This window comes from Apteryx rowi, unplaced genomic scaffold, assembly GCF_003343035.1.
Source record: "Apteryx rowi isolate R43461 unplaced genomic scaffold, aptRow1 scaffold_403, whole genome shotgun sequence".
Lineage (NCBI taxonomy): Eukaryota > Metazoa > Chordata > Aves > Apterygiformes > Apterygidae > Apteryx > Apteryx rowi.
The window spans coordinates 335,044-345,927 of record NW_020450562.1 but is presented as its reverse complement, the minus strand read 5'-3'; the positions used below and the strand labels follow the sequence as shown (position 1 = coordinate 345,927).

General features: G+C 39.0%; 1 protein-coding gene across 4 annotated transcripts in view; it reads left to right on the top strand.

Moving 5' to 3' along the window:
* The first annotated feature begins 240 nt into the window (after positions 1-240).
* PDK3 (pyruvate dehydrogenase kinase 3) overlaps positions 241-10,884 on the top strand; it is a 60,120-nt gene continuing 49,476 nt past the window's right edge. Inside the window, exon 1 of one of the 4 annotated variants that reach the window (XM_026075402.1) lies at positions 241-425. In XM_026075402.1, coding sequence (XP_025931187.1) covers positions 320-425 — 106 coding nt within the window. In that variant the 5' untranslated portion in view covers positions 241-319. The remainder of the gene's footprint in view (positions 426-10,884) is intronic. The other 3 variants (XM_026075403.1, XM_026075410.1, XM_026075409.1) reach the window with 3 other exon arrangements.

The window sequence follows — 10,884 nt, the reverse complement described above, 5'->3', positions numbered from 1 at the left end:
CTCCGCCCCGTCCCCTCACGCCCCAACACGCCTCCGCCCCGTCCCCTCACACCCCGACCCGCCTCGCCGCCAGCCGCACCGCTCCCGCCCGCCCCGGGTCACCGTCCCCAGCCCCACCTCCTTGCTCCCCCCGCCCCGCTCCGCTTTACGGCAGCTGGTGGCGCGCTTTGCGGTCGGTCCCGGTGCCGTACGGCGATCCGGGCATGAGCGCGGGCGGCTGCGCGGCCGCCCCAGCCCCAGCGCACTAGGGCTCCTGCCGTCGCCCGCGCGGGGAGCAGAGGGGCGGGAGGCGGCGCGGGGCCGGGCCGGGCCGGGCGCCATGCGGCTGTGCGGGGCGCTGCTGAAGAGCCCCATCCCCAAGCAGATCGAGTACTACTCGCGCTTCTCGCCCTCGCCGCTCTCCATCAAGCAGTTCCTGGACTTCGGTGAGTGGCTCCCCCCCATCCCCCGCCCCGGGCACGGCGGCGCCCGCACGCCCCCTCCCCGCCGCCGGGGCGCCTCGGGGCGAGCTGCGCCCGAGGGGCTTCGGGCCCTGGCAGCGGCCCTAGGGCTCGCGAGCGGCCGGTGGTGCCTCTCTGCCGCCAGGTCCTGCCCTGAGGTGAAGCGCCGCCCGGCCCGACGGGTAGTTGTTTCCCACATCTTGCGGTGCTCCCGCAAGGCAAACTCCACGGGGGCTGGGGGAAAAGGCTCCAAAAAAATTTTTTTTTTCCAGCCTGAAATTTTGGGAGCTTCGTAAGTGATGCAGAGACTAAGTTACTGATCATGACCGTAAAAAAATGTTGATTCTGCCATGTGTAGATTGGTTTTGTTAAACCTCAGGCATGAACTTCAGCACTGCTCGTGGGGAAGACCTCTTCGTGGAAATTCATGTTCTTTGGGAAGCTTTGCTGATGAATAAGCTGCATTTGCTGTTCAGAAGCACTGAACTGAGACACGAGAATGACTTGCATTGCTGTCAGAAAATCGGCTGTTTCATCTAGATGATAATAAATTTTTCATATCTGTATTAGAGGGTTTTTTTTCTGTAAATATTTTATTCATTGGTTTCTGCGCTCTGACACAAGACCTGCTTAGGTTTTTGTTGTCCTATGAACGTTGCTGGTAAGGTAAATAAAAGCCAATGCATAACACTGTATAACTTAATATAGTGTTCCTTCATTCTACTCTTACACTAACAGTTCAAGAAGACACAAATGAGGCAGTAGTTTTAAGTAAAAGGAATGATTAAAATGGCAAACAGTTGCACTTAGGGCTGTGGTGTTAGTGAAAGAACACTGCAAGTACAAAGAGGCAGCACTGGGAGTGTTCTTGCTACCACATTTTAATGAGACAGGGCTTTCCCCTGCCCTCTTTCCCCCCACCCTCTCCTTCCCCAAAAAGATCACTTTGCCTTAGCTTAAATTAAAATTAGAACCTGACTAGTACCAGTGCCTTCCTCCTCTGGTGTTTGCCTGCTCATGTGAATTTGTTCTCACTTCCCCACTCGTTCCTTTGCTGCTGTGCTTCCCGTACCCTAGCATTTATGCTCCTTACCCCATGCCTGTGTGTACTGTCAAGGACAGTAGTCTAGAGCTTAGAATACCTTTAATTCACTCCTGGTACTAAATAAGTTATTTCACCACTGTCTTTTTGAAACTTGAGTTTGTAAATTGTTGTTAGAAGAGCATATTAATATTCTTGAGGATTTTAAGTTGTGACTAGAGAGGTGTAAAGATTTCAGTCCTTGTTTTAATGACTGGGGTGTTCTGGCAAAACTCTGCTTTTTGGTAAGGGTGTCTCTACCATTCTGAGTTGCCCCTGAGGCATTATTTGTTTCTGGACATCTTGTGTGGCAGCTTTTTAATAATGCTATTTTTTGCCATATAGTGTCTGTATTGCTTTATGGTTTGAAAAGTCTTTGATTCTCCAGTAAGAAAAAAGCCTGATTATATGATTTAAGCCTGGTTTATGTTAGTTGAAGTGAACAGAGTAAGAGCTGTACGTTACAGCGTGGCCAGTCCTGTCCTTTGGGTATGGTCTGGTCTGTTGTGAGTGGATGCGTCTGTTCACTCTTGTGTGTCTTTATGCTATATATTTAGCTAAATGTATTTTCCTATCAGTCTTAAGACATGAATGCCTAACCTTTGCCGTTTAAAACCTCTGAAGAAAAAATGCCTACAGTTTAGGCTTCTAAGATCACCCTGGAGCATTTTCAGGTGTTTATAAGATTAGTAGTCTTATGTCGCATCAGTCTCTCTAAAACTATCAGCTTGATCTTGATAAGCCTTATGTGCTTCTTAAATCTTCCACTTGCTCTCTTTTTAGTGCATGTGTTTACCTAGAAAAGCCTGAGTAGGAAGGTTACACCAGTTTAATCAAACTGTTATAAAATGATGTACTTAATTTACTTGTGTGGTCCTAGTCAGTTGCTGGCTTTGGATAATTTGAAGTTCCTTTGGAGCCTTCAGAGGACTAGAGGAGAACTAAATTGGCGACAGAGCTTAAGATGTTGGTGCAGGAATTTTACTGCTCTACTCATAGAAGGCCTTGACAGTATGCGCTGTATCGGGGAGCTCTGTTACTTCTATCTGAATTACCTGAAAAAGAATTTGCTGATGGTGTAGGGCACATGGAAGTCCTCAGTAAAGCAAATACGTCAGTATTAAAAGTGCAGTTCAGTTGTGTTTACCTAGCCTGAATGCTTGATGGAAAGAAGGCGTTCTGTTTTATAGTCAGCTTATAAAAGCTACCGAATGGCTCACATAAAGAAATTGTATTTTCATTGAAATGTGCAAATGTGGTGCTTGTGTTAGAAAATCATGACTAAGATTTTTGAACCAGCTTTTGAAAGAGAGTAAGCCCAAAGGAAACCTGTGAATAGCCCCTCTCAGGGCAGTCTGGGATTTTGTTGTCCCGTCTGTGTGTAAACATTTCATGTGAAAAATAGACTTGGAATTACTGTAATCCAGATATATTTGAAGAAGAATTTTGACTTCCATTCTGATAAGAATGGAACTCTGCAATATGGTCTTTCCACTTTATGTGTTCTCTTTGTTCAGAGTTGTATTAGTTTAGATTAAATTGGCTTCTAAATTGATCTCTTTGCAAAATCCTGTTGAGTAGGGGGAGAGAAACTTTGTATTTCTTGACGGCTGAAGAGACTCTTCAGACACAGTTGGTGACAATGTATATTAACATACATCTTAGCCTTTTTTATTACTGAAAAACAATATGGGTTGTATGAAATACATGTGGGCATAGCCAAGCTGCAGAATCACCCTCCCTCTGCAATGGTAGAAATTCTTAATTTTATTTATGTTAAACTTTTGCAGTTAGCTTAATTCATTAATTAAACCACTGTAAAAGACAGTTTGGCTATTTAAACTAATTCCAGGTTATAACAGGTACTAAAAACCTGTGAAACAAAACAGAAAGCAAGACTTAAAGCAGTGATTCTCAGTTTCTTTCTCTAGTTATGAGTCCTATTTCTGTCTCCATACCATATTCCCACATATATGATTTACTTTCTGTCAAGCTTGCAACTATCCTTGTAGCTGCCAGAACTGTGTAAGAGGTTACAGCCTCGTGGGCTGGTACCTCTGTGCTCTAAACTATGAGAGCACAAGTTGTTTGTGCAGCTTTTTTTTTTCTGTGCATTCATTTTCTGTTTGTATGCTCTTTTTGAATACTATTCTTTCAATTTCTTTCTTATAAAGCAGATTTACCAAAATTCTTGTACACTGTTTCCTTTGCCAAAGAATGACCTTTCATGAATGTGTTGTACTCTGAACAAATTTTGACCTTGTTGAATGTTAGTGTGTCATTCTAGGTTTATCCCGGCCTACATAATTACTTTGGTCTGAAAAATACCTGGATTCAGCTGTGTACTTCCAAACTAGGTAGTTAATCTGGAAGTTATTTTGGTAGATTTCCAAGTGCAGGCACTTCTAAATGACCCAGTTGCTATAATTGCTAAAATAGCTTTCTGAAATAAATTTCCAAGTAGAGATGTATTCTTAACATTCAGGTGTATTAGTCTTTGTACACATTCAGGGCTAGACTGCCAAAATACCCATACTGGAGATTCTTATTTTGTGTCAGTGTTGATACAGCATCTCAATTTAGATTTGCTTCAGTTGTGCAAAGAACTTAGGTTAGAGATCTGCAGGTTAATCTAAAATAGGCAACAGTCCTGATCAGCAGCTGCATATATGGATAACCAACCAGTCATGTTTGTTTGGTGAAAGTAAAGTTTCTATGTCTAGCTGTGTCCTATTGTTTAAAAAAAGACATGAAAAGACTTGATCTCGTTGTGTCTGCATTACGGGGTGGCTTGATAAGGGCTAGCTTTGACCAAAAAACATACAGCCATACTAATGCAGAACAGTACCTGAACTAATAAGTCATGGAATTGCATAGTTTGAGCAATGTTGGATACCTCAGTTGACAGTAGAGGTATTAATGAAAGTTTCATGAAATCTGTGGTTGTACTAAAATGTTTGCATATAAAAGAATTAGTCACAAAACCACATCTGAAATATAAACTGTGTAGTGCTTTGAGTAAGCACAAAAGAATCATTTTAAATTTTGCTAAAACTGGAATTTGTCGCAACTATTTTGGGTATTACAGTAGTATAGTTTACTAGTGTATATTCACTTTTTGATACAGCTCAGCTGATGAAGTACCTGAGACTTTTTGTGAATTCGTGGTTTGTTTCATCAAAATGATGTACTGCATGCTTTTGGAGCTATTTACTAGGAAAGCTATCTTGGCCTGTTGAATTTGACTATATTCTAGCATTTGCTGTTTAAGCCTCAATTACAAGTGTGTTAGATGAATTTTGTAGCTATGAGATTAAACTTCGCTTTTGGTTAGCTCTTTATACGTGTAGGTAAAATTTAACAAATGGCACTTATTCCCACTTGTTTGTCATATTTTAGTGTTCATGTACCACATATTTACTAACGAGTTTGAACAAGAACAGTCAAGCATATACTTAGGAAAGAAGATAGTGAATCACAGGCTGAATGAATTGTTATGGAATATGGCTTAGGAGATCCTGATTTCATAGGTTATAATCAAAATATCTGTGGCAACTGCTGCAGTTACTGGCATTGAAAAATATCACAAAAGTTGTAATTTAGCAATCTTGCTGTACTGTGAACAGCTGAACACGCAATAAATAATCGCAGTGAGTTCATGCAGTTTGGAAACTGTGGCGTTATCTGAAGGGAAAGGTGAGCAGTAGATACTCTCTCCCCCTTTTTAAATATGATTTTGGGTATTGAATGGTTTAACTCATGTGATGCCTATTAAAATTTGTCTGTCCTGAGGGATAGACCTCTTCCAATACTGATGTAGAGAGTAAACCAGCATTGGCATTGCTGTCAATTGTGTCTGCAGGAATAGATCAGATTTCTGTGAGAGTGTTTACACATGTTGTCTTGTTGGCAGCAGGAGCACATCAGCAGTGTAACTGAAATCATGCTTAGAAACAAGAAAATTGAAAGGGTAATTATCACATACAATTTAAACAACAAGGTGTGGGGGTAGGAAAGTGAAGATTGAAAGTAGTCTTATTTTTCTGCACAGATTGTTTTTCAGATGGAATGTGATTATTTTAGGAGGCAGGTTTTTACACAACTTTAATAGGGAGACTGTGTGTCTAAGCAAGTCTTTCACAAAGTTTAAGGCTAAAAGGTACTATTAAAAAATACATACCTGCCATTTATTGCATGCAACTGCATTTCTCTATAGCTGTTTATGTATTGACCCTAAAAACTTAGGTTTGGTTAATTATATCTCCCCCCCCCCCCCCCCCCCCCAAAAAAAAAAATTGCTCTTACTCTGGATGTTAACCACTGGAATGCTAACCACTGAAACAGATCAGGAAGATGAGTGCTAGTCAGAAATTACTGTCATTATTTTAATCTGATTGGCTTCAGCTCCCAACCAGCAGTTTTATTGTGTCTTTTTTTGTTAGGTTAGGATCCTTTGATACCTGGAATTTTTTCACTGTGAGGTATTTATACATTCTAATGGAATATTTTGTGCTGACTCTGTAATGCTAAATACATTCTTTACATGAGTTGTTTTCTCATGAAAATAGCACAGAATTAACTTCTGTGGCTTTTCCAGGATATTCAGTATTATTCTTTAAACGTGGATGTTAGCGCTTTAAATAGCATTCTGATATGAGTTTTGCCAAATATAGGAATAGAATCATTTTACTCCTGTTTTGTTCTTGCATCGAGGACTAGCCTTTGTCACAGTGTCATGCTGGAATTGTATGCCGAATTGCCTATCTACTTTTGTTCTTCAATTTGTTTGGCGTTATTGCTTTTCTGTATTCGGCCTTTCATGATGTAGATGTGGATCAAGTTTGCATTTCATAATATAAAAAGGAGTTTTGCTTGAATGGGCTGTAGCATAGCAAGTGGGTTGGAAGCTTTTGTGTGATGCAACTATTATTATTTACAATCTGTTATTGTTTACAACTCTGCCAGTGTCTGATGGGCATTGGTACTCCAGTGCATATATAATATTGCAGATTTGTATAATGCCTGGTATTAATTGTTGTGAAGGTCTGTAAGAGACTGCTGTTGGATGACTTGCTTCAGCAGTCGCTATTCAGCAGTGATGTGGTAGAGATTGTTTTTTTTGTGAGAGTACTATGCAGCACTAGATCAAGGTGCATTTAATTTACAGAGTTGTCTGTATCAATTGCTTTTGCAGGCTGTTCAGGGAATGAAGTATGCTCCTTTGCTTGTGACCTGTTTTTTTAGAAAATGTTTCTTTTCGTTACTTTCATACTGTTGGTTGAATCTTAGAGCAGTTCTGCAAAGTTCTCAAAATAAATGCAAGTTTTAGTTTAAAATTTTGGCTATTTTGGTTATGTAGTAAAGGAGTACTTCATTTTTCTAAGCATTTAAGACTTCATAGGTTCTGAATTCAGTGTTTTATTGTACATGTTCTGTGAGTTGGTGCGGATGATGGAACTGGCTCACGCAGGTGATAGACTTTTTTGTGTTATAAAGGTTAAGCACAGAAACTTCTTCTTTCAGTGGATGAATTGATGGGCTGTTTTGTTGCCTGTTTACGTATGCTGTCAGTCTGCAGATGAGCATCCTCCAACTAAGGTGACTGGTTTGGTTTGGTTTTGTTTCCCCTACCCCCTAAATGACTGAAAATCTCTGATTTTTGCACGCTATCTTTGAACTGACCAGAGGTGCTGCTGCGGTCCTCTGCCTTCAGGTGTTCAGAAAGAGAGAGTGTGTTGCACTGCATACATGCTTGTACGCATGCTCATGCATTTTTTTGCTGAAGTTAATACAGAGTTGAAGCAGACAGTTGAATTTTTTGTGAAAGAAAGAGGAAAGGAATGTCTAATTTGCATGAACTATTGAACTCCTTTTTTTCTTTCGTTTTAGCAAGCAACAGAAGTGATAAGAGAATAGGACTTGATAGAAACTGCAGGTTTTGCAGAAATACTTGCTGGAAGGGCAAAAAGAGAGGATGCTCAGTTTATGAAGATCTAGGAATGTTTGGGACAACTTTTTCTTTTAGAAAATGGAAGAAGTTGTCAAAGTGGCTACTTCAAACTAGATTTGGACTAATGGTGATGAGGTGGTTGAAAATTTGAAACTTAAATTTTGATGAAAATGATCATGAATTAATGGTATTCCTTCTGCTTGGGAAAGGAAGAAATGAAAGCTATTGATTTTAAGTAGTATACCTTTTACAAGCTAAGGAAATAGGTAGACAGGATCTCTCCTAAAATATAAGGAATATAAAACCTGTCAATTTCTGAAAGGTAGATTACTCTGATGCAGGCAAAAGATAAGAGAACAGTAAGGCAACCTTAGGAATTCTTGAAATACTATTCAATAAAAAGTAATCCTATGAAAACTGGAAGCAAGGACATATGTCTTGGGTTGCAACACAAATAAGAACAGCTAAGGTGAATAGTCAGGGAATAGAAAAGCAATGAAAAAGTTGCTGGAATAATTTATAGTAGTTGGAGAGAAGGGTGAAGTATAGAGTCTACTTGATGAAAGTAAGTAAAAAAAATAGTAAATACTGAAATCATTTTTGTTTTGGTCTTCAGAAGAAGATAAATTGTATGCAAAAAAAAACCCCAAAACAACTCCCTGCTGCCACTGATACAAGTGAGACAGAGTTGGAAGGAAATCTTGCATAAGTTGAAATATGTTTAGATCCTTTTGGCTTAGTGAATACCACCAGAAGTATGCAAATTCTGTGTTTTGTGAATATCTGAAACACTTTCTCCTGTAAATGTGAGTGGCCTGGTGCAGCCCATCTGTTGTTGGGATTCATGGAAATAACCAGTAGTGATGGTCCCAGGGTTGCAGAAGTGGGCAAATACAGCAGTTGCCTTTCAAAGAGGAGGAAGAGGAGGACATTAGAATCAGTCAGGAATTAGATCAGTCAGGTTGACTTAAATAGCTGAAAAAATGATAGAGCAAGTAATTAAGCAATAAATACATAGGTAAGCACCTAGGGATAATGAGGTGGTAAATAGTCAATAAATTGTGTTGGGGCAGTCTAATTTCCAGGTTAATTTGATGTTTGTTTAGAGGAAAGCAGTGGATGTTGTATACCTCACTTTTTAAAAAATTTTGGTATGGTTCCATATGAAATTCTTAATTTGGACATTAAGATGAAATTGCCATATAGTAGGTATACAACTTTATGAATAACCCTCCATATATACTCAACATTTCACTAACAGTAGTTAATCTTCACCGTACTCTTTTGTGGATGGTAAGCAGTATTTCTTCAGTTCTCTACGGTCTACAACAACATAATCTGTAACAGAATTAGGTTTAGAATTTAGGAATTGTTGTATCCTGATTCCATACTTACTGTGTTAAAACAGCTTTTCTGGATGCCTGATATCCTAAACATATTAATATTTTTTAAAAGTGATATTTTCCCAAAAGTTCCAAGGTATTTTTATGGACTAGTTCTTATCTTTTTAAAATATGCATATAATTTTGACAGTGTTCCTGGTGTTATCTAAGTGTGAGATTTTTTTTGTTTGAATAATAGGCTGAAATGGCAGATTATTTTACTGGAGCACTGAACTGGGACTCTGAAATTTGATTTATCTCCTTTTTCTGATACTGTTTTGCTTTATAAGAGACTGGTAAATTGATCTTAATTTTTCTTTTTTCTCCAAATCTTTCTATGTCAACTGACATATTTTCTTCCATGTTTGCCTTGTTTATTTAAACTATAGTTTTCCCTGGGAGGTTGATGTTTACTGTACAGACATGCACTTCATAGAACATTAGCTTGTAGGCAATGTTAAGTAAATATCATAGTAATGTAAATAGTTTCACTGACTTAATTCCATAAAATCACACAAGTTTGGGGTGACTTTTTTTTTTTCCTCCAGAATTAGGTTTGACATTATGTGCAAATAGAGAAAGAGACAAGGTAAAAAGCTGCAAATTGTTGTAGTGTTAGAAAATGTAATTTCCATTCTAACTGCTACTTCTTTGTATTAGTCCTTTTTTATGTTTTTCTTTAAGATTTTATAGACTGGATAAATACATTCATAGACCCTACTACCTGGCGATGGTATAGATACATCCTCTAATTTTCTTTTGGAAATGTGTCTTATTAAGCCTTGAATGCATTTTGTAAGGAGATAGATAATACTCTAGTACGTGTCACTGTGCTGAGACTGAGGGGAAATGAGACCATGTGGTATCAGCAATATTTTTATGTAAGTGGGATTAGCTGTGTGAGTCTTTGCTCATATATGTTAATTTTATCCATACTGCAGATTTGGAGTAACTTTCCCTTCAGCATGTTGTCAAGAGACCACAGGGTAAAGCAGAGATTTGTGTTTTTCTTAGGTGCTGAGTGAGAATTATGGACGTAGAAATGGATGTTGTGTGGTTTTATACAGTTATACAATTTATTCTGTATATGGTAAACACGGTAGGATTGTGAGTCTGTCTTGTTCAATACACACTTAAAATCAGAATTGTTACAAAGTAGTAATCAAAGCAGAGATAGATATTGTATTTACTTTGTCAGTAACTGAATAGAAATAAAATGTTTGGTTTAAAATTTTGGGTCTGAGACAAACACACCGAATTTGCATTCCCCAACCTCTATCTTGAAAGCAACAGATCTTCTTCCCAGTGTAGGCAAAGGTTGCATGCTTTACTGGTTTTCCTGTGAACATGCAATACAACAGGTCTGCTTATATATAGTGAGGCTTCCTGTTTGATGTGCTGCCCAGTGCATCCACCTCTTTTCTGCTCTTGGACTGCTCCCCGGGCAGGTCTCAGGAGTGCTAGTGGAAGAGGAGATGTCTGAAGAGCCACTTTTTTTCCTGGGGGCTACTTGGGCTTGCGTGAGGAGTCTTTAGGTTGTATAGTTATCTCTAGGATCAGGTACCTGATCTGGGCCATGGTTGTTTCTAAGAACATTTTGGTTCTCTGCCTGTCATGTAGTGTGGGGAGTGCCCATGATATGGCCAAGAGAGTGCTTATCTACTAAAGTGATTCAGCTGACTTTCAACCTACTCCCAAATTGCCTCCAGAGAAGGCAACCTTTGGCCTATGTGAATTGTTCTAAAAAATAACAAGCAGCCTTGGGGTAGTAGTTTGAGTGCCTTTGCAATAAACTTACAGGTGCTTTTGATTTCTGTGTGTTTTTTCTTTTTTCTTTTTCTTTTTCTTTCTTTTTTTTGGACAAATGCTTCAAAATTAAAATACTTAAAGTTATTTTATTAGAACTTAGTGGTGAGCAACCAAAAAAATTAGTTTTTGATCAAAGAAGTTTATTTTAAAATATTTATGCTTTTGTTTTAGTTTTAGCTATTTTACGTGAATCTGGATTACAGCTTTTACAACAGGTTGTCT